General features: G+C 39.7%; 1 protein-coding gene and 1 long non-coding RNA gene across 2 annotated transcripts; one reads left to right on the top strand and one right to left on the bottom strand.

The window, feature by feature from the left end:
* The first annotated feature begins 1,135 nt into the window (after positions 1–1,135).
* On the top strand, positions 1,136–23,941 carry LOC122457937. The gene is made up of 3 exons (XR_006277699.1): positions 1,136–1,535; positions 23,539–23,653; positions 23,778–23,941. It is a non-coding gene; the product is annotated as an uncharacterized LOC122457937 (long non-coding RNA).
* On the bottom strand, positions 15,168–24,036 carry DLEU7 (deleted in lymphocytic leukemia 7). The gene is given in 3 exon segments (XM_038389507.2): positions 15,168–16,074; positions 16,076–16,114; positions 23,533–24,036. Coding segments are annotated over 3 exon segments (714 nt in total). The 3' UTR covers positions 15,168–15,903.
* Between the last annotated feature and the right edge of the window lie 616 nt (positions 24,037–24,652).

Below are 24,652 nucleotides of genomic sequence, written 5' to 3'. Positions count from 1 at the left end.
TTTACTGTACTTTCAGTGTGTGGTTTGTAATGGAATCTTCATCTGAAAGTTCTTTCTGGATGAAATCTCCCCAGTTCTGAGAACTCTTTTTCTCTCTTGGAGATGATTTAATCACTGATGTTAATTCTTAAATGCAGGGAAACCTGTAAGATAATAAAAAATCCTTCCTAACCGTATGGCCATCGTGATGTGAACATTGTACAAGTGTGACTGCTTCTTCCATAGACACTAAATGTCATTGTTGTTAAATCTGGGTCATTGGCATATTTTAGTATATGAAATGACCTATGTATCTCTCCAGCCCATTTCTCTTCCCCTTCCATGAAGCACTGATGTTTGGCAGCTTGTTGGCATAGTAGAGCAGCGGGTTCGACCAGCAAGGGAGACAGAGTTGCCTGATATGAATTCCTACTCAAGCTAGTAAGGAAAAAGAAATTCTGTCCTCTTCTGGTCATCTCCTTCTCTATCCTTTCTCCCCTTTTAGAGATGACCCTTATTAACAGAGAGTGCTGCAAGGAATAATTAAATTCTGGACAGATATTCAGCTTGCGTAAATTGCTGTAGTTCTACTGAATCAGTTTAGACAAAGAAGAAACGTCAGCGGAGCTATGTCAATTTACACCAGTGGTGGATCTGGCCTTCTAGGTATATTGAACCAAATGCAATAATAAGTGGTTTGAATTATTAACTAGAAGTTCTGAATTGTTCCAAACTAACCACAGAGAAAGCAAAGACACAATTCAGTTCCTGTTTTCTTTTTCTGCTGAAATTTACTTACCTGCGTGGTCAACTTGTTTCATGGCCTGCTAGGATATTTGTTTGCCTTCCACATAGCTGTTGTCCTACTCATTTCCTTTGTTGTTCTTTGAATCAAACTCTAAACCCAGCACCCTTCACTTTCTTTAATGTGAAGGAGTAGAGTCTCAGTGTAACAGGATGGCCTAAGACTTTAGGGGCTAGGAGGCCTGGGGCTAGCCAACCCTGTTCAATCAGCCCCACCTGCAGCATAATTAGCTGCCTCTGATTGTAAGGGGGCTAGACTAACTGGGGTCCGGGGATGTCCTGAAACACCAGGGCCTCATAAAAGGGCTGAGAAAATTCAGTTTGGTGGAGGACTCAATATGAGTAAGTTGGGTTTCTGTGAAAAGCTCTGAAGTATGCTGTGGAAGGATTCCAGGAAAATAGCCTGTGAGTTTGTCCCCTATCCCAGAACAGGGAAGATGGCAAGATAGCCTAGAAGGGCTCCTATGAGGAGAATCTAGGGAAGAAGCCTAGGAGTCAGGGGTCTCTCCTAAAGCTGGAGAGACATAAAGGTAACCCATGAGGGACAGAACTGAGTCTGGAGAATGGGCTGAAAAGGAACCCAAGTGGGGTGAAAGTACTTTTGTGGTAGTTTTTGATTCTTGTTTGGACCTTTGTTATCCTGGTAGGGGATTAAATTTTAAGGATGACCCAGCTGGAGGGCTGAGCTGTGCAAATTCTTGGGAGAGACAGAAAATCCTGATGGAAACTGAGGTAAGGTGATGGAAACTGAGGTAAGGAGTAGCTGCAGTTCTATGCTTAGCCAGCAAGACTGCTATGGGTAGGCATGCACTATGGCACTCAGGTTTTATACATAAAGCACAATTTAAAGGGAAATCTCTATCAGTTTCTAATGTTAGCTTGGCATAACTCGTACATAATCCTTTTAAAATGTCTCTTTTAATTTGAAGTTAAAGCTGACAAGTCTAGGAATGAATATAGCAAATCCCTTGAATAGTTAGGGATTCCTCTAGTTCTTGAATTTTGGTTGTGGTGTGTGTGGGGGTTATTGTTTGTTTTTGGCTTTGGTCTCTTTTTGCCTAATCAATAGAGTAGGAGAGAAAGATGACTGAGTCCTGAGGGCAGACTCCTGTTTCAGACTTGGGAAAGAGAGCCTTGTGGACTCTCAAGACTGGTTCTTCTCTACTTGACATGTCTTTGAATAAAGCTTCCACAAACAGTATGGGATTCTCCTTTAAGACATGTTTTAATTTTAAGTCTTCCCTAGTTTTCAAGGTCATCAGAGTTGAGCTCCTCCTTTCTTTTCTATTTGCTTTGGACTTTCATCCAAAGGAAGACTGTCAGCTTGATCTTTCACACCTGCTTCCAATTCAGCATGCCAGACTGCTAATTTTTCCATCTCATTTTTGAGGTCTTTAATTGACACTTGAATTTCAACCTTCATATACTTCTGATCAATTTCTTTGATGGCAGCTTTTGGAGAAGTTCTGTGCCTATCTTTTGCCATCTCCCTTTGTTTGAGAGATGCTTGCTCTGAGCCAAAGTCAGACTTATCCCTCTTGTTGTGGATGCAGGGAAGAGGAGTTTTTGAAAGTAGTTTATCTCTTCTCCAATATTTAATCAGTACCCTCTCATTTCCCCCGCTCCTCTTCTCTTTGTTCCTTTTTTAAAAAAATATAGCAGGCAAAAGTCCAGCAGTAGAGTGGGGATATCCAGTTGATTGCACTGAAGGCAGCCTTGTGGGCAGGTGGTCCCACCCCCAGTCTGACAGTCAGCTCATTGCTGTGGGATGCAGTGAAGGCCAAAAGTACAGCTGGGTTCAGAAAAAAAAACTCCATGGAGAATGGGTTAATCAATGACTATTAGCCAAGATGGTCAGGGATGCAACCCCATGCTCTGAGTGTCCCTAAACCTCTGACGCCAAGAAGCTGGGACTGGACAACAGGAGACAGATCACTCGATAATTGCCCTGTTCTGTTCACTCCCTCTGAAGCATCTGGCACCAGCCACTGTTGGAAGACAGGATACTGGGCTAGATGGATCATTGGTCTGACCCAGTACGGCCATTCTTATGTTCTTGTTTCTTTTTGCCTCCTCCTTTCCCCTCTTCTCTCTCCCTTATTTCTTCTGCTGGGGTTTTATGAAGACAATTTCTGGCAGGAGGAAAAAGAAGGGAGAATGGGTCTCCTCTCTGTTGCTTTCTTTTTCGTTTCAAAGCATAGGTGATATTTTTCTTTTCCCTTAGTGATATTTTCTTACTCTTCCTTTTCACTATTGCAAAATATGTAAAGGAGAGCTGATGGAAGAAGGACAATAGACTCCTGGTTTGATTCTCTACACTGTTAACACCAGTTTTCTGCCAATGTAACTCCATTGATTTTAATACTGACTCCAACACAGTGGAGAAAAGTCAGCTTTTTTTCCAGGTTCTGATTCGGTAAAATACTTAACCCCATGACTGAATAGGGAAGGAATTGCCCCCACTTATTTAAAGTTAAGTATGTGCTTTGCTGAAACAGGGGCCTAATTTTTCTCCACTTTCAGAGCTGAAGAGCTGAAGAGTGAGGGAATTGCTCTGTTGTAGATATTCCTCTGGTTGGTGATCCTTATGGAGTTTTCCTGCTCCTCTGGCTCCATCATGCAGCTTTCTCTATGGGAGGAGGCAGTCTGGCCCCAAGAATTTGGCTGATTACAGAGACTATCAGATCATTTAATTCATCCACCACACAACTACCTGTAGGGTATGATGTTGTGGCTACTCTAAAAGTAATTCCAACAACTGAAGGACACATTTCCCAATGAAAGCAGTGGAAGATGTAGTGCTGGATATAATTGTAGGCATGATGAATAGATTCAGATAATAAAGGACAGACGTTGATCCCAAATGTGAACCAAATATTCTTGATCAAAAAAGTGGATAACATGTTTTCATTATTGTCTGCATTTCTGGGCTCCAACAGAGACCTGAAGCAAAAATGCCAAAATCCCACATGAAAACCTTTTCTCAAAAGACTTCTGCTTGACCTGGAGACAAAAATGTATGAGAAATCTCATGAGGGCCTATTTTTGTAGTCAAGGGGATTGGGTAGTTTGGATAAATTCATCCCAAGCAGCCAACCCGCTTAGTAACTTTTTTTTTTTTTTGCTCAAACATATTGAGGCTTGCCCATCACTACTAATGACATATAGCCATGGGCTAAGATTATCATCTATACCATGTTAAGGAACAGTTAGGTGAATATACAGTATTCAGTATTCAGTATACAGTATACATAATATGTCCTTTAATACACACCAGGACTTATTTCATTGACTTCAGTGGGCTTTGGATCAGGCCCCAGATGCCAGACTGACACTAACATTCAAGGTGCAAAAAAGACACCATCAAGTATCTCAGTCTTCAAAGAGCATGGTCATATTACGTGAAGTTTATCTTAGAAAGTTATCTAAATATAGGTACAATATAGATCGAGGCATGCAATGTTAGAATAAGAGCATTTCTTTTATGTATTCCCATTAAATCTCCCAATTTATAACAGTACAAATATGTAAAAGTAACTGCACTTAAAATATAACCCTTCTCTATGCAGAGTTCACTTCCTTGAAAAAAATACAATGAAACCATTTACATTTTAATAATATCATAAGTCATATTTGTATAGTTAAAAACAGGAGTTGTGCGTCACAGTGGGTAAATAATGTTGACCTTTCACATCTAGACATGTAGTCTCTGATCTGCAACAGGCCTTAAGTGAAAATGAACCTAGTGATCTCTTCCAATCCCCTGTGGATGTTAGTCCACATTATGAAACACCAGAGAATTTGGCATGATCAGCAGTTTCTACTCAAAAGGCCCAGGACTGCAATAGCAGAGGTGTTAGATCAGGCCTGATTGGCTGAGTTACGTGGGAAAACAAAGTACTCTTAGTCTCTCACTTCCATTGGGACTGCACTCATTCACACAGTATTATATACAATATAAGTGGAAAAGTATACTGTATAGAATGCAAAAAAATATTTTGTTACAATAATACTTATAAATAAGGCAAACAGCTTGTTAACACCATCCATCCAAAGGCCATGGAGTGCCTTGTGAGCATGAATAAATTATGCTTTACGATATCCCTGTGAAGTACAGTCAAATCATTCTGTAGATGGCAAAACTGAGGCCTGGAGAAGGAGTGACTTAGCCAACGCCACCCAAGAAATCTGTGGCAGAGCCAGTAGACCCCCAGATCTCTTGACTTTGAGACCTGCTGCCAAAAGGCAACTTTCACCTTGATACTTAGTAATGCACAATGGGGAAAAAAAAGTCTAGTTGAAAAGGAAAAACCACCCTTTATCTTCCCTCTCCCTCTCTTTATTTATTCTTTTTTTTTGATTGATTCTTCCATTATGTCCTTCCTGCCTTTTCTGAGGGTAGAATAAGGGCTCGTCTAGAAAGGATTCTGGGTTTTTTACTGTAAATGAAAACTTTTAGAGAAAGTAAACAGCCAGTGGAAACTGCTACCCAGTAAACACTGTAGTATGTTGTGAAGCAAATAGTTTGCACTGGCATTGAACCCAGGAAAACAAAAGTCACTTCACAACTGGGAGCCTAGCTGAGCCACCTGCAATGCCATTGATTCACAGTATTACACTGAGCGTGTGTTCCTCAACTGTGACTCTGCCGAAGTATTCTTGCCCTTCATTCCCTTTTCTCTGAATGAGTCGTGTTGCAGGCCTAGAGCTACACATACCAATCACCCTCTCTATAGCATTTTTGCTTCAAAGGGTCTCATCTTATGATGTTGGCTCCCCCTGGAAAGCAATATGTTATGACCGTTGTTAGATCCCCATGTGAACATCTCCAGGGATATGTTAATTAAAATGACTTGGGGTTTTTCCTATACAGTTACACTGCATTACAGTGAATCCCACTTAGCAGGATTACTGACTGAGGGCTCAGTTCTGCCTGATAGGCAGAGAGCTTGTACTAGGAGTTGCGTACAGCTGCACCACTCCCACAGAAGCTCCCAGAATTTCCAGGAAGCACACCCACTGCCTATACCCCCAACAGAACCTTATATTCCTTGCCGCAGCCAGCTAGCTGAACTGGTGCAGTTTAACCCAAAGTAAAAGTTGGCAGATCTTAGGCCAGGTCTACACTTACTGGGGATCGACACTGCTGCAATCGGTGCAGCAGGGATCAATTTAGCGGGTCCAGTGAAGACACACTAAATTGATGGCAGAGAACTCTCTGGTCGACCCCGGTACTCCACCGGAACAAGAGGAGTAACTAAGTTGAAGGGAGAGCCTCTGCTGTCAATGCAGTGTGGTGTAGACACCGCAGTAAGTCAACCTAAGCTACGTCGACTCCACAAGTAATGTGACTTAGGTCAACTTACCCTGGTAGTATAGACAAGGTGTAGGTGTGAACTGGGGGCACACTTTAACTGTAAAATCCCTATATAGTCATTTCTTCTTAGCCTTGTATCTATTAGAAATCCCTCATGCCTCGCTGTTCTCTTGTTATCCCATGGGTCATTCCCCCTTTTCACCTCTTAAATGTGTGCAGTCCCCTCTCCGGAGCAGGGGCAAGTGAAACCACAGAAATCACCCAGGAAAGTTGGGAGGCAAATGGTGGGATTGAAGTGTAACATGTTCTCAAACTTCATAACCACCTGCAGTACCTCTAGCATCTCATCTGCAGCACCTGAAAAGGTGGCATTGTTCGACCACAGGGCGAGGAACTGGGAAACAGCCATTCTGTGTGGCATGTTCCTTCTCCCAAAGGCCTGCAGAGCTTTAGTGCTGAGAGGTATTAGTAACTCTTAATGTAAAGATGCAGTAGTAACAGAGCTACTAAGAGCAACATTAAGTATCCCCCCTTCCTCTGGGACACTCATCAGAGACTAGAGTTTAGGCAGAAATAAAAATTTCATGTTGATGAGATCACAAAATGTAGAGATGGAAAAGACCCATTGGATCATTCAGCTCATCTCATTGCCAGTGCAGAATTGCTCCCTAAGATTCTTCTACCAGAACGGCGTTTTTAATAAAAAATTTGATTTTCAGTTGCAGGAGACGGGGGGGGGAACCCCTGAAATTGCAAAAATTTGTCAAATTTTGGGGGCTTTCTTGACCAGCTCTAACATTTACTGAGTTTTTGGTTTTGAGGTGGGTTTTTGTTTCAGCTTAATTCTGCATGTCCCAAGTGATGAAACTTCCAACGCTTCCTTGAGAGACTCTTCCATAGTCTAATACATCCAGCTGTTGGAGAGATTCTCCTGACATTTAGCTTAAATTTTCCTTTTCTTAAATGTATTCAGTTTTTCCTAATTATACCCTTGTGCGTGAGACCAAACAATCATTCTTTCATGCTACAGATCTGTTAAGCTATGGAAGAGTCCCCCAAGGAAAGTACTAGAAACTCCATTACTTAGAACATTTAAAACTAGACTGGATATGCAGAAGTGAAGGCAATCATTCTGCACTGGCAAGAGATGGTGAAGTCCTAGCGGGTCTTTCATCTCTAATTTTTATGATTCATCCTTCTAACCCTAATTTTGTTTCTCATTTATTTGACTACATGCTTTCGTACATGGCTGTTTAAATACTGGGCATTGATTTCACACCCAGCGTAAGTTTGATGCAACTCCTCAGAAGCTTGACTTGCTCTCACTTAGGCCAGACCTATATCTAAATCCCACAATTCTTTTGGTGTGGCTTTTTGTACAGCATTGTTCATGTGAAATGTTTTTTCCATTGTTTCTGGAGATGGCTGAAGTAATCCATAGTTTCAAAGTGCATCCTGTCTTCTCTCTCACTTCAGTTAGATGGTAAGCCTGTCTAAGCATGGACTGTTCTCCCTTTGGCACTGATCCTTCAACTGGATCTCTTAGTTGGCCCCTGTGCTCACACAGAACCCCATGGACTTCAGAGCAAGGATGCAAGGCTTCTGCCTACATGGATACAATTAGGCTGTGTCTTGTTCCACACTGAATGCATTGTCCTGCTTAATAAAAAATAATAATTTTCAAAAATATCAATTGGATTAATATTCCTGTTATAATCTACCATATTATGAAGATTCATTGGACTTCATAGTGTTATGGTTCATAAAATGTTCAGAGTTACACTAACGAAAACTAGAAAGTGGATTTTTTTCCCCCCTACGCTCCAGGTAATTTTATACTATTTCTCCAACTGAATTTGTGAAATAAAGAGAGAGATGGGTCACATGATGTCCTAACATCTTTAAAAGCAATGAGCAATACAACAGGAGTTCTTTTTCTGGGGAGGGGGTGTACGGGGAGACTTTGGCAAACCAGTGAAGTGCCTGAAACCATTATGGCTTATTGCTAAAAGCAGCCAAGTCAGCAGGCTGTAAATTGGCCATTCAGCACTCTTAGTTTGACCAAGGCAGGAGAGGGGGAGGGGGAGTTTTGGGTGCCACAGAAAGGGCAGCTTGACCCCACATCCTTCCTGATAAGAATTGTGTTGAAGTGGCTGATGCATGCATTTTCAAAGAGCAGGATGTACCCCAGGAATGTCTATTGGGGCCTCAAGGCTGCAAACTCTGGAAAAAGTCACACCTGGTTAATCGATAATCAGAAGGAATCTCTTGCTTGACTATTGAAACTGCTTACTTAACAAGTTTTCTTTAAGGGACATGTCATTCTATTACTAATGTATCCAGAGGGAGAGTCCAAAAACAAGTCCAACTACCTCAAACTTTTCCCCCTTATTTATACATCTTGCAGTCCCCACCAGCTGACAGAAGATTTGGCCACCAGAAGCCTGCCGCTGTGCCACTTGAGAGCCACACTCAGCTTTGGTAATTATCAAGGGTTGGGCGTGTTTTACTAACTTTTTGCACATGTGTGTTTGTGCTTGAGACTAAGTAAAGTTTATCTTTCAGTGAAAGCACTCTTGTGTTGTCCTGTTTGTGCCAGCCATCTATCGGTGGGATGGCCATGTCTCCCTTGATTTATTTCCTGACACCACCTCACACAGAGTAAAAGTTACCAAGAGCTTTGGATTGAAAGAACCCCGGGTAATGGGGTGGGGAGGGGAAGGGAAGATATCTCTGATTTGCTCACAGCCAGAAAGGTTATTTAAAGGAAAAGCAGAGGAAGCAAGTGCAGAAACGTCTCTAAATAGAAATGCTTCACCCAGTTTGAGTGGGTCTCAGTTTCAACAGCAGTGTCTACCCACAGAAGCAAGAAATGACTTGTCTGATTACCTGTGAATATGAAGGGAGCTGTGTCATACTTGACTCATGAGAAGCTATTTTAAAAGGAACAAAATGATGAGCAGATAATTTGGTTTGGAAAGTGAAGTTTTTCTACTCTTTGCACTAACCTGCCATGTCAGTATTGCTTTGTGTTTTATTGTACTCTGCTGGGCTAATTCGGATCTTGCTTACACGTGTATAAATCAGGAGTAAGTCATTTAAAATCAGAGTGACACTGGTGTAAAGCAGGTGGGAATCAAAATAAGAGCTTGGGTGTTCAAATCACAGCTAAGCACATATAATGTGATGAAGCAGAAGAAAAACTGAAAAATGTGGGGTTTTTATATATTAAAAAAAAATTAATGCTACAATTTCCCCTGGTTATGAATGCAGTTTTAGGGAAAGGGAATAAGCTATACCAGTATAAGGCTCTTTTATACAGATATAACTGTGCCCACGCTATGGGCTGCAACAATATAACTACATTAGTTTAAAAAAAAATCACTCCCCCTACCAATATAGTTATGCCAATACAAAAACTGTTTGTAGACCAGGCACAATTCAGAAACTCTCACAAGACCCTCTCCTGAGATTTCCAATGCTTTCTGCATTTGGCTGGATTGATACTACAGTATTATTTTTTTTAAATAGCCCCTTTGTGGTGATTGAAGTTCTCCCTCTTCACTCTTACACTAAAAGTGTGGAAGTGCATGGAAATTTAAACAACAAAAAAAAGCATATTTTTGAACTCCGGAAAAGGTCTCAGCAAAAGCACAGGGGAATTACCTTTCTTTCATCGACACCACTTTATCCATCATTAAAAGTATTACTGGGATGGTAGGTCCTTTGCAATCTTGGAGGTGACATCACATTTTCCACTTTTAATTCATTTCAACTTAAAGGCCCCCTGAAATAATAATTTGCCTTTCACAGATAGGTTTACTTCACACAGCCATTTACTGAAAAGATATTGATGTCAGGATATGGTATATATAAAAAAGCAGACCCTAGCTATAATTAAGCCTAAACTTCCTTTTATACTGCAACTCCTTTATCAATTTTCTCGCTTTATAACAACCACTTCAGGATGACATTCAGAATGTTAGTAGCTCCCAGATGATCTTTTCTCAACAATATGCAGTCACTGTTTACAGTTTAAAGTGTGTCACTTTAGCCTGCCACATTTTTCATCTTTAATCCTTCTTTTTATGAGAGAGTAGCCTCCAGTGTTACATTCAGCAGTACCAGTTCAGATCAAGAGATCAATGACTCAACAACGACATCCACTGGCCTACCTCAAAATATCAGCAAAAGAATCATTCATCGCAGGCAAACAGTGTTGGCAGAAACCTGCTTTTGCGAGAAGGCAGGCTGGCAGTATTTTAGTCTTTTAGCAAGAAGTCCTGTTACTGAGTGTGAGTTTACTTGATGTATTGTAAATGAAAAATTAGACTTGTATAGAGCACTTATTACATTCATACTAAAGGACTGAAAAAAAATCCCTTTGGAAATCTGATGGGGAAAATGGCTTGAATCCTCAAGTTTTTAGGCAAAATTCAAGAATGAATGCTGGGTAAAGACTTTAGGATCAGGCCCTATGTTAAAAATACTGTACCATACATGTGAGGATATAGTTAGTGTTTCCTTAAAACTGCAGCAAGCTTTAGAGTAAACCGGGGGGGGGGGGGGGAGGGAGAGAGAGAGAGAGAAGCCTTAGGGATAGCACTGTTTGCCTTATTCTAATAATGTGTCTATTCTAGTGCTAGAAGAAAGCTGCTCTTTGTGATTCTTTACCACTGTCACCAGACAAGATGTCTGCCTGAAACACATGTGGAAGAAAGGATCAACCTGAAAGTACTTGATATGCAAAATTGGAAACTCTGACTGGGCAGAGGTCACATGGTACACTTTGGTTGCCTGATTGGATGAGGTGTAACTTTAGAATCAGATTTCTGCTGTGCATATTTGCATATAGTAGTTCAAAATTTTCATTTTGCTAATATTCTGCAATATTTGCAGAACAGTCATTGATTTGGTGACCAATCCTGCTAGAAAAACTCATAAGGTAGATTATTAGTGGAAAGCTATTCCAAAAGAGATAAAGACATAGTGAAACTACTGTATATACTTCAATGAATATTGACAAATTCTGTGATAATGACTTTTTAAATGACTTTTTTGTAACTCTTCACATATATGATTTCAGCCATAAACTCTTTTGCATGGGAATAGGTATTAACGGCTGGGCTGGTAGCACCATCTATTAAGGTAGCCCAACACTTGCCATTATGAAACTTTGTGTTTAGTTGCTTATAACTTTGCTAAACTATAAGTACTTGGTCTGAAATTTGCCATGCTGGGAGTCTGCCTCAGGCTGAATCTTTTCGGAAATTTTTAGTCAAAAATTCAGAAAACTATTTCTGAGGATGGGGCAAGGGAAAAATATATTGCGTTTCCCTTTGTTGTTTTTTAATTCTGACCTTTTCTTTGAACAGCTCTAGCACCCCCCATGCTTTGGAGCAGTGCCTTGAAATGTGGCAGGTTAATCTTGTATCCGGGATATGGCTTTTACCATTGCTATGGGAATTCACTCAAATTTGGCCAAATTATAAGTTTTTTTTTTTAAATCACAGTTCACACTTGCCCAATAAAGATGTCTTCAATTTTTAGCAGCTAAATTTTCTGAAGATTCCAGATTTTTTTAAAAAAAAATCTTCCCCTTATTAAAAACAATCTAAATTTTGAAATTCAAAACATGTCAATGAGATCTATTGTTCAAAAACATGGGAATATATGAAAAGGTTAAGACATTTTCTATTTTCTTGTTCATTTTGAAATGTCATCAGAAATTTGCAGCTTGAAAACATTCAATCAGTTGCACTATATACACATAGACATATTGACAAAAAGAAAAGGAGTACTTGTGGCACCTTAGAAACTAACAAATTTATTTGAGCATAAGCTTTCGTGAGGAATGCATCCGATGAAGTGAGCTGTAGCTCACAAAAGCTTATGCTCAAATAAATTTGTTAGGCTCTAAGGTGCCACAAGTACTCCTTTTCTTTTTGCGAATACAGACTAACACGGCTGCTATTCTGAAACCTGTCATAGACGTATTGAGTATACTATTGGATTGTTACAGATACTTTTCTTATTTTACTATACTTTTACTATTTTATTTTACTATATTTGTCAATTTATGACCTGGCTTGTCAAATGAAGAGGGGGCAATAGCACCTTTAATCTACTAGAGCCTTTAATTCTTGCCTGGTCAGGGTTCAGCCCTGATCAGTTTCCAGTATGCTAACATGCTGATGATATTTGGCCAATATGTCTTTAGTTTTACATTCAATATGCCTATGGAAAAACCAGCTTCTTCAAACCCTTATTCACGTGAGTAATCCCTAAAATCAACAGAATTACTTGGGTGAGTAAGGCTTTGAATTATTGGGTCCCAAAAGACCTATTCAGGAGAAGAGGATATCTCTTTAAGAGACTAGCATTCATGTAAGAAAAGATGGAAACATTTAACCCAGCAAAACAAATTGATTTTGTGGATCTCATGCACAACGATTGTACTTAATTAGGAGGTTTTATTGGAAAAATCCACAAAAAAGGAGAGAGGAAAAAAACCCAGTGTCTTTGAAACAAAGATGCATTAGAGCAGAATGTCAGGATTCATTTATGAAATCACAGCTGCATAAACAATGTTTCACTGTAAGAACCCAATTTATAGTATTTGTCATAAAAAAGCTAACACTTTGGGGGCTGCTTTTGTGACACAATGTTGTACCGTGTAATGCTGCAAGCCGGCAGGCACAACAATAGATCAGCAGAGGCAGCTTTCTCATGCTATTTTTGGGCAGCAAATTCTTTTGAACTTCAAACGTTTCATGGTTCTTATTTCAGAAGCAGGACCTGATATTTAGAACCATTCACTCTTAGCTCTGAATTTTGTCAACTGCTTAGAGAATACGACACCACACAGAGCTGGTTGCTTCTAATATATGAGAAGATTGGATGATCTGCAACTAAAAGAAATTTTAATGGCAATATACAGTGGGATGTTTGACATGGAAAAGGCCGACTAGATCATTGAGTCAATTGCAATTGAAGGCAGGTTGTGGTTCCCAGAACAGGATATGTCAATTGCTATTCATTTTTACTACACTTTACCTTAATTAATGCATTATTAATCCTGATCTTCAAACAGGTGTAGGCATAACTTTACACATATGCAAGCCCACTAATCTCAGTACTCCTGTGAGGAAAGTGTTTGCAAGTCTGGGGATTAAGAAAATCATTGCACTCTGATTCAGTTATGGAAACATTTTGAAAGAAAAATTAATCCCCTGCCCCACTGAGGTTAAGTGTTTATTTAAATATTTTAGTCAAATTTAAATTAAAGGATCCCGGAGACTTTTAAATTTATAGTGCCCCACAGAATTTCAAAAAAAATTAATAGTGTTTTCTTTTTAATGACCTTGACCCCAAATATTCATTTTAAATGGGAGAGTTTGGGGAAGGAAGTGTTCTGGAAATTTTCATCATCCGCAGTGATGCCTGCAAAAGCACACTGTTAAGTACTCTTTAAATATACTATATCTTAACCTCTATTGCTTGATTGTTTCTTAGGAGCTTGAAAAGAAATATTTTGTCCCAAATAACTTTGTTCTTTTCCGTTTGGTCAACATTTTATGTATGCACATGCATGCAAATGGAACTGAAATCAACATGGTTCTTGTTTAGTTCCTCATTTGTGTGTACGGTCATCACTGGTTATGTCAGCACAAATTTGTGATTCTCCTCACCTTATGATCTTAATGGGAGTCTTGCTGTTGACTTCAAAGAGGTGAGGATTTCACCTGATGTGCGCTGTACACCCAAAATGTAAGTTTTGCTTTTAAATTACTTTTTATGGAAAAGAATAGAAACACCTCTGTTCAGTTCTAAACACTCCTTTCTAGTGTTTGTCACCAAACACTGTAGAACTGCGCTAGTGTATGAGACCTAGAAAGTTAAACTGATTAGAAACAACCATACTACTGCTGTAAATGAATCTCATTACTGGGAGTAGTACGTGAGTATCCATCCAAGAGTTAAGACTCATCCAAGTAGCCTTGTCCCCAGAGCTTATACTACACCAATATGGAGGCAACAGATAGCACCATGTGGCTTCTGGGATAACTGGGCTGGCAAGGAGAGGTGGGGAAAACCACATAAAGCACAAGGCAGGGCTCCTTGCTCTGCAGGGCTGAGAGCAGAGCTTGGGCTTTTTCAGGGATGTCTCCCATGGCAACTCTGCTGCCCCTAAATCCCTTCCCTCTGAGGCAAGCATTAGAAGAAACTCCATGAGCTTCATCACACAGAATTTCCTGAGTCCTCTGTCCCCTTTCTGTGGGAGGATACCATAATCATGATGTATTCACTATAATAAATATAAAGTAATACCTAATACACCGTGATATTAACACAAGATACACAGAATAATAATACATTGTTAGCTTTGCAGGTCACCTTAAAACTTAGCATTACTAGGAAGATCATTACATCTACTTGAAAGTCCCTATATTACACAAGGTGCAAAGGAGGGGGGTCACTGCCACAAATGTGTCCCTCCTCCATTTTTCTGGAAGGAGGAATTAATTAATTAATTAAATTTTAATTCTTTGGAAATACATTTTCATGAGTTTTCTTCCAATTTATAAACTAATACTGAGCCTACTGTGCTGACCCATCATAGACAAAATTTCAACCCAAGCAAAAGTCTCTATTTAAGCTAAGAAACACCACCAAACAGGTATTTTTATATAGGAAGGGCTGACAGAGCCTTAATTATAGCTGTGAGACTGGCACCTATGTAGTGTTAAAAGGGGTCTCATGTGAATATGCAGAAAGTAATCATGTGGAAATTCACTACCTTAGCCAATGGAAAGAGACACTTTTCTATCTCTTATTCTATGCAGAATGCCTTCATCCCTACACAAGTAAGATAAAAATTGAGCTAAATTTCTCCATCACATGCAGCTGTAGGAAAAAAACCTCAGACTATGGAAACTCCTGGTTTGTCAGTAGATGAGCAGAGTTGTATACTTGTGTGCTGCACAGTCACTAGAGCTGGGTGAGTTTTGCAAAGCAATTTCCACAAATATATGTTTAAATCTTTGAATACATTTGCTTCGTCCCCACTTTGTGCCCCTTCTGCCTGCTTTCCATTAGCATTCATGTGCTTGACTACTGAGGGCTTTTATTTATTTATTTTTAACAGTGATCCTATTGGGTCTAAAAATGTTCCCCTTTTTCCCTTTTCTGAATTGGCAGCCCTTCAGATCAGTTGTTGCAGATCAGTGTCGTAAAGAACTGTAGAGAGCTTCTCTTTTTTTTTTTTTTTTTAAAAAGGTATCTTTAAATACTGTGCACCCAACATACCTCTCTCGTCTTGTCCTTGTGATAAAGTTACATTCTTATGTACAGCGCTTTCTGTCTCTGCAGTATCAAACTATCAAAAAGAATGATTTGAAAACATGTTTTCACAAACAGTGATGTAGGTTAATGGAATTCCAAAAGGTCCAGTCTTCTTCTCCACCACCATTCTTTTTATCACTGTGTCCCAATTTTAGGGTCCAACTTTACAGTCCTTGTTCATGGGGGCACAATTCTAAAAGGAGCAGATCAACTCCTGGAGGTGCCCTCAATTCCCATTCATACCAGTTTGACCAGGAAGACAAAGGGTGCTCAACACTTTGCAGGATTGGGCTCTTGATTATGAAGTCCTTACTCATGTGAAGTCAATGGGATCACTCGTGTGAGCAGAGGTTTCAGATTCAACCATTCAAATTACACATAATTTTGGAGTCAATTGAGAGGTAGGGTTGTACCATCACCTCTTATAGAAATTAGTCACTCTTGTCTGTGTGGCTGTTTCACATCTCTGGGAGGTTTTGTAGGATTTGTCTCAGTGAAGGTTGGGCTATGGCATACAAATCTGAGGGGAAAACTGCAAGTGAATGAATCAATTTCTTGACGATGATCCTCAAACACCGGTGTGCTGCATGTAAGTCTCTGTCAAATCGCTGTCCCTCCAGCCATATGAAAAGCCATATGACTGCAGATGTTTCTAAACTCAACGCTATCCTAAAAGCCAAACCAAAAAGAAATGAGTGACAAGTAATGGTTTAGCTATGCACAGCACATCTTTCTAGACAGAAACTTTCAGCATGAACTTTTGTCTCTGATCTTTACATATTGCTGCAAAGTGTTGTGATGTGAAACCTTGTGTCAGTTTTACTTACCCGCTTTTAAATGTCAGCAGTGTTCACTGAACTTTAGCAACTTTGTATTAAAAATTATCTTTTAATTAATCATAATTTTAGTAGTTTACCTCAAACAACACTTATTTGTGATAACTGTCTCCGGACTGATTTTATATTCCCTGTGCACCCAAAAGGCCCCCGGGCTTCCCTGAGAACTTTCTCTGCAAGCATAATCCATGCTAGGGCCTATGTCCACTAGGGAAATGCATTGTGTTGAACAATGTGCTAATTAACAAGTTTTAACTAAATGACTTTGCATCTAGTGTAGACCATGCCAACCATGTTTTAGAAGTTAGGTGGACATGGTTAGCCCTAGGGGGATGCTCACTAATGCTTTTTGAACACAATTTATTCTTGTCTACACTTGCTGCAAAGTAGTTTATCATGTGTGTTATATGTATTTGTTTTGTTACATAATGAATGTTCCAGATGACCCTTCGGAAAATGTTGGTCTTTGTCCCCCTGTAGTAGCTGCTCCACATAAGAGGCTTATGAGTCTGCTACTTCTTCTAGTTAATATACTTGGTCCTTTCTCTGAAATGGTAAAGGCTCGTACTTTTAGCTCTTTGAGACCTGAGTTTAGACTCTGTTGTCAGCCCAAAATAGTTCTTAAAGGAATGCATGTTCAAGCCCCTCATGGGCCAAAGCTCCATTATTTCAAATAAAGCCCTGTTAAAACTGTGCACAAATGTGGTTTAATCCAGGCAGTACCTGCTACACTATAGTAACATAAAAGGTGATCTGCAAACAAAATATCAAAAAGGAGTTAACACTGAAATATGTGCTGAATGGCCTCACTAAGCGGGCAGGGGTGAGCAATTGGCACAAAAATAATGCAAAACTAACCAATTTGGTTATAGACCCCTTAGAAGCCCTCTTGCATTAGCTGGAAGTCTGCTGCAGGTGTGGAGATTCCATCATTGTGGAATGTCCCCAACACTGGAAAACTGGGGAGTACTAAGGCAAGATCCTCGATAAGTAGCAAGTCTTTTTTCCTTTTTAAAAAAAATGTTTTGATTGTCCCTTTGAAGGTCACCTTTCAAATCTTGATCTATAAAGCTCCCTTTAGTAGAATTCAGAAATTTTCTAGGTATAAAATCCCTAGTGCAATTTATTTGACCTCTTAATATAGTTGAATAAGTAAACAAGCTAGTAATGCCAGCTTTTCCAGGTGTCCAGCACATGGGAACTTTAGGATACAGGACAGAAAATGAAATTTTTTATTCTCCCTCCTTTCAAAAAAACTGGATACTAACTAACTGAAGTAAACAGAAAAGTTTGCTTACTTAAAAAAAGCCCTTCTGTATTAGGTTTAGCACAGTGGACTCCTGTGAACTGAAGTGATAAAGGGCAATAGCTCAAGTGGTTCATAGTTTCTATTAAAATACTAACACAATAAATATTTGCATTTATTTCATTTAAAGTGTTTTCAATTTCAGTGCAGGAACATATCTTTCCTGCAGCTTTTGTTTGTCAAGACCCATATGTTTAGACAGATGAGTTAATATCTCACATGGCACAGACAGAGCTACACCAGAATAAGAACTGCATGACTCACTAGTTCTAAATCTCTTAAAATTAGGACTTAAAATATTCAACTGCTCTTTAAGTGCTTTAGATTTGTCACTTGACACTGAGCTGGATCAGTAGGCCATTTCCACTTGCACAGCTTTTATTTTTGATCAGTATTGTAAATATGATATTAACTAGCAAGTGTAATTTAGTTTATGAAGATGCTACCCTTAACAAGACGCCATTAAAGAGGATAAGACCTGTTTACTTCTATTATTTTTTTTTACTCTTAACTGTTAAATAGATAAGTCAAGTAAATCTTTATGGTTTGCGGTCAGGAAACTTGTGTTTTTTCTTAAGCATCCTCACAAGTGTATGGTCTAATGGATTTGTTATGAAGTTGGAATATAGAAGATTCTAAGTTCCAGCCCTGCTCTTTTGCTGACTCAGTGGCTGTCTACATCAGGCATTTTTACCAAGAATTTCCCACAATTACTATCCCCAGTTCAGCTCCACTAGTAGCAGCAATGATGGGAAAGCTAGTGCAGGCAATGTTGTTGGCATTCATTAGCATATTAACCACCATGTTGTGTATATCCGCTGTAAGTAGCGTTAGACACCACGATGGCTGAAAGGCCTGCAAGCACCCAGTGCCTTGTCTACAATACTGCTTCCATCACTGCTGGTACCCATTGGTGGAACTGAAGCAATGGTGGAAATTTTTTGCCAAATTCTAGTGTGGACCAGTACTGATCTGAGATGGGGCCTATCGGTGCTACCATAATACAAATTATAATACATCATAATGCCCTGGTCTTGAAAAAGAACCACAACTGAAGTACAGTTTTTTAACGTAACTATAAGATGGTTTGGCCCCATTTAAATGGACAAGTCCAGTCAATATTAGTAGATGGCTGGGGCGCCATTGTGCTTTAAACACAGTAAAATATTTAGGGAAGATAGTGCTTTAAGCTCCTTGCCTTAATTTGCTCATCTATAAAATGGACATAAGTATGCATTATTGCATAGGGATGCTGAGAGAATTAGCAAATGTTTGTAAAGCATTTTGAAAACGTAAGCGTTATAGAAGTGCTAAATATTATTTCTCAAAAAATTAAAAACATATTGGTTTTCTTGGGGTTTTCCCCCTTCCTCTCTTCCCTCTCCCCCATTTGCAAAGAGTTCATTTCACATTTGTAAAAGGTGCCACAATGACAACACTAAAGATTTGAGTCCTCTCTCCTCAGAAGAGATATAATGCAAGCTTCCCTGCCAATAAGCCACAACTACTTCTGAAGGAACATCTGTAGGGGTGGTTGACTTAAAGCCCCTCCAACCATAGTGTTTCAGAACATTTATATTTAGGAAGACTTTTATGTATTGTTTCCTAGAAGTCATCTCACAAAAAATTATACAGTTATTAATAATTTCTTGTAAAGTCACTGTGTGAAAAAATTAAAACCAGTCATCTTGTGGTTTGCCACTATATAGCCTCTTTCTAACAAAGCAGGCACAAATACAGAGTACAGAGCAATTGTCAGGGTGAAGGGATTGTTAGTGTCATGTAGCCATGAGTACCTGTTTTCTCACTGAATTCATAGTGATTCTGGGAACAATTCCAAAAATGATCTCCATACTGTTAGAAATAAAACCAAAAATTGTTCGTTTGTCAACATTTTAAATATATCCAAACAACCTAAAATTGATGCTTACAGTTTGCACTTTGGAGCAAGCTCTCCATGGTCAGTCTTCATTTTAATTACTGTAAGAATGAAAATTCATTGCTAGAAGATACAGGAATTATGTTATAACCTCATTAGCTACCAAAAGAAGTGTATGTGTGCGTGCACGCACTTAATAGGTTTAATCTGTGGTGACAGGTAAAGATTCTGCTGCTGTTCTATAAGAATTCTGATGAAAGTAATTTTCTGGTTGCCATCACCACTAAGCCCCTCTTCATGAATCAGCATATGGTCTACTCTAGAGCTGGTTGTTTCATGGGAAAAGAGAATCTTCCCTTTGGGTCAGAAAAGGATTAAGTATAATTACAAATACTTTATTGCAACAACTATCAGTTCTATAGTGCTTTGGAAAAAATGGTGACAATCATGTGAGAAAAGAGCACTGTGCTTGTATTGCTAGCACTACACCATGACCGTTTTCTGAGTGAATAATGTGTTGGCATTACAGTATTTTTCAAAGATTATCATAGCTAAGGAGGACTAGCTGGGATACAGAGCCTAGCTCTTCTAGTCCTCCAGTTTTAATCTAGTCTATGTCAATAGTTTCTAATGTCACATCTGTTGGTTGCTGAGTGAGCTTATGATTTCAGTTCCATTCCCTATATATTGCTCTCCATATAGCAGAAAAGCAAAAACCAACAAATTGTGGCACTGTTGCTGACAGTCTGAGCAGAGAGACTAGGGATGCAGACCCTGATTCTGCAAAGAGGTCCCCCTGGGCTTACCCTTACGCCTGCACAGAGTCCCACTTCTTTCCTGGTGTATATTAACATAGTTCCATTGATTTCAATGCAGCTATGCCAGTTTACACCAGTTGAGGATCTAACACGGTGAGGAAACCAATAGGCATAAAGGTCCACCCAGATGGATCTGTTGCTTTATGATCCTGGAGACCCTCTCACACATAGCGACAAAACACTAGTGGAGAGGCTAGTTCCCCAGAGGTGGGGAACTTGCATTGTCAGGCAGTTTTCACTATCCAGAACTGTCCACTGTGCCACTTTCACAAGCACTATTTTTTTTTTTTTAGAATACCAAAACTGTTTTGAAACTGTGATAGTTATTTTAAACTTCCTAGTATAATTTATATTCCATTTCCAGCTGGCTAAGATCCAATTTAGTCCAATCCAATCTTGTTATACATTTCTGAGTTAGTAATACTTCAGTGACTCCTCAGTTACTCCAGCTAAGGAGGCAGGATGTTATCAAAGAGCAGTGGTAGTGAAGTCTGCACCTGCCCATAGCACAGGGAAGCTGCAGACAGGAATCTTTTCATTTTATGTTTTCTTTTCAAATACACACACAAAGTGCTGCCCAAAATCTCTCGCTTTTAGTACTGTACTGACTGATCTGTTCACCCTGCAAGTGCATAATTATGGTAGAGAAACTTATATTATTTTAGCGTGGATGTCTGAAATCCAAAGTCACTAGTATATTGTTTAAAGAAAAGGAGTACTTGTGGCACCTTAGAGACTAACAAATTTTTTTTTATATATTTGTATATTGTTTGTGGATGAAGATGCTGGTAAGCGACCTATCAAACTTAAAGGAAGGTCCATCAGAATTCTCACAGGAGCTTAACCTTCCATCATAAATTAACACTGAGCCACTTCTCTCAGGCTTCCTAGACCAATATTGTCTGATGCATCTTGGGAGCTAGAAAAAACATTGCTTTTGGGTCTGTGGTAGTCTCTGGAGTATGCACGTTTTACTATGTTACGATGTCGGTTGCTTGGATCTTTTTTTCATAAGCCACATGTAGCTATAGTTTTGGGCCACTTTTATAACAACCTGTGACTTTTTTTTTTCAACTGACACCACCAATAAAAATATAAATAAGACCATCAGATGCATTTCTGGACTGTCTGGAGTGGCCCTGCAGAGCATCAACTGAAGCAAGTAATGAATGTATTTGCAATATGACTGAGACCAAGTTGGCCATTTAGCACTTAAGAGCATTTCTGTGCTCTGAGGATGATTGTGTTTTGGCTGTAGAAAGTGTGACTGAATGGACAGCTGCTATTTTTATTCTGTTTGCGAGGTTATGGCCATGTCATCTGAGAACTACAGCTAAAAGTTCAGTTGTAAGAGGTTTTTTCATCTAAATTTCCCGGCAGGGTGAACATGTAAACTGAATCTTTGGAATCCAACTGTTTTAAAACTAAAACCTGGAGCAATGAAATTACTCACAGCTAACAGACCTAATTAAATGACTCAGATTTTATGGAAACACGCCACAGAATTTATTTAACCTAGCCATAGAAATTGACCCAGGAAAATCCCAGTGTTCAGTTGGTCCTGATAATAGGCATTCCCTGAAGAAAAGGTCTAACCTGACTTTAAGTAGAATAGTAATATGAGACTCCAAAGTTAATGTTATTCCCAGTGGCATCTAAAATATACATTAACCCAAGCAGATATTAAAGCTCTTCTGGTAAAGAATAGAAAGAAAATAAAGCCGCCTTTGAAGTGGATGTATTTTATCTGGTTAGTATTTGTGCTAATGAAGAATATTATTTATTTTTACACATTAGCAATGATGGTGTCATATTGGAAAGTCAATATTCCAATAAACAATTGTACATTTGTTTTTCACTATCATAGGAATGCTAGATCTACCCATTTCAGCTGACTTTTTTTTATCTTGACCTTTTCACTTCACACATGCTTTTTCTGCTTTCACCCCTCACCCACCACAAGTGAATTTCTTTCTGGTGAAAAGTCTTGGATTAATACCCCTGGAGACTGAAATAATCTAGAACAAAATTTTCAAAGGTAGCCTGTGATTTTTTTTTTTTTTGGTGCCTCAGTTGTTGAGTGCACAACTTTTGAGATACCTTGGTTTTGATTTTCAGAAGTGTTGACCAGCTACAAATTCAGTTGAAGTCAGGGGATCATGGGTGCTCAGCACCTCTGGAAAAAAATCAGGTCCCTGACATGTCTCAGACTGGACACCCAAATACTGAGGCAACTAAAATCGGAAGCAACTTCTAAAAATGCTGACCTGGGTTTTTCACTGAATAGATATGGCTCCAGCTGCTGGCAGCAGTGCAAGCTTTCCCCACAGTGCCTTGCCAATGCCAGTCTGCACCTGGAGGGTCTGCCTGCTAAGGTGAAAGGGCAGAAACATCCATATATTGGTTCAATTTATGGCCTCTCTGTTAGAAAGATCAACAAGAATGCGAACTGGAGTGAAATGTGCTTTTTGTGATGTGTATATCTGTATGAAAAATTGGACAGAGACTACAATTCATTTTACATAATAAGTCATCCTAAGGTAATGACTTTTGGCCACAATCAAGCTGGACCAAATTTGAACCCAGAGACCAACAGGTGATGGACTCTGTATCACACATGCATGAATTAACCAGTGCCCTATGCATGGCTTTTTCTTGACTGTCAAAGGGCCACAAGAATTTTTCTTGTGATAATATGCACCACCCTTTTACTAGCAAAATGAGGACCTCTTCTTACATATGTTCACTGAATCTCAGCTATAGATATAACTTGTCATTCTGGAATCATATACGCTGATTCTTTTATTCAATGAAAATCGACATTTCACTTACAAGTCACTCTTTGTCTCTTCATATTTGTTGACTGGGGCTCTTCAGGTACCATAACAGCACATGGAAGTTTGAGGCTTTATGTGGAAAATGTAAGTATCTCCTAAAAAAATTTCTACGCTTCCTAATTGATGGTTTAAAGCATCACTAACCCCAACTACAACAAAAGAGCATTTGTATCCAGTACCCCTGTGGTGCTAGCACAAAGGATTGTCATTGACTTTATAATTATTTTGTAAACTCTGTACAATCCTAAAATGATTTGGAGTAATTACTTCATTGTAAGTTAATGTAAATAAAACTGCTCCAGTCAGTCTGACAGAATCCAGCATATACAAGGATGCCCCAAACAGTGCAATTAACTGCGCATTTGCAGAAAGTAGCCCAGGACAAGAGTCCTTTGATCTCTCACTACTTACTTTTAGGTGAATATGAAAAGGATGTTCCTGAAACAGAGGGAGCAGGAGAGTCTGTTCCACCCTGACAAGCTGGGATGTTGAATCTACTATTCGGGACAGCATGCTGTGCACAGCAATCTGGGTAAGTGTTCGGGGCCTGGCTGGGTCCAGCTGTCTTGAATCCTTTGGCCCAGGCTCACCTGGGTTAGAAAGAGCCTGGGATCCACATTCTTCTTCTTCTTCTTCTTCTTCTTCCTCCTCCTCAGAGGTTTTACTTGCTGCTCTTCTGCCTTCCCTCTGCTCCTGAACCCGACTAGACCTGGCTGCTTCCAGACCCTGTCCCATGTCATGCAGAGCTGGGCCAGACATACCTGTGCTGAGCGGTGAAGAGGCCTGATCCAATTTGTAGAGGGGGAGGCAGGATCTGGCATCCTCACCTTGCTGCTGGTGGTGCAAGAGCTGCAAGGTTTGGAGAGCAATCAGCTGGTGGTTGAGAGAGACAAATAAAGGTACTGATCTGGCCATCGGCTCTCTTGCCTCTGTTCCCCTCCACGGGATGGAGTGTTTCTAAACCTCGTTTAGCCTTTTCCCTCCCCCTCTTTTCTTATCTCTTCCCACAGTGAGTGGCCGCCTGTCCCTTCCCTTCAGCCTGGGGTCAATAGCCCTGGTTCATCTCAGCACTTGTTAAAAGATCAGCCCTTCATTGTATTTCTTGGACTCAAGCTCCATGGAGCTTCTTATGTGTACATTTCAGACAGACAGCTGGTTTCTTCTCCTTTCTGGATAACTACCTGTATATGCACTGTATTTTGTGTGGGTGCCTAAATCTGTAACACATTTCTTCTAATGCATTTGCACTAGTTGGTATAAATCCTTATGTGGTCTCTACTGGGATGAGATCTATCAACTCTCTCTCATTTGGGGGATGAAGGAGGGAAGGGAGTCTTATTTTGGACTTGTGTAGGCAATTTTTAAAGTCTCTCTCCCTTTGGTGAGGAAGGATTTTACAATGTGTTTCAGTGAGTAATTTTAAAATGAGAGTAGGGCCAGAAGCAAAACCTTACATTCAAACACCTCCAAACTTCAGGTCTGAACTCTGCAGCTCAGGCTCAGTTCTATGTATCAACAGGCTCACAGTAGT

The sequence above is a fragment of the Dermochelys coriacea genome, chromosome 1, assembly GCF_009764565.3.
Source record: "Dermochelys coriacea isolate rDerCor1 chromosome 1, rDerCor1.pri.v4, whole genome shotgun sequence".
Classification (NCBI taxonomy): Eukaryota; Metazoa; Chordata; order Testudines; family Dermochelyidae; genus Dermochelys; species Dermochelys coriacea.
Note: the sequence above shows the minus strand (reverse complement) of the source record. Positions and strands in the feature narration are given on the sequence as shown.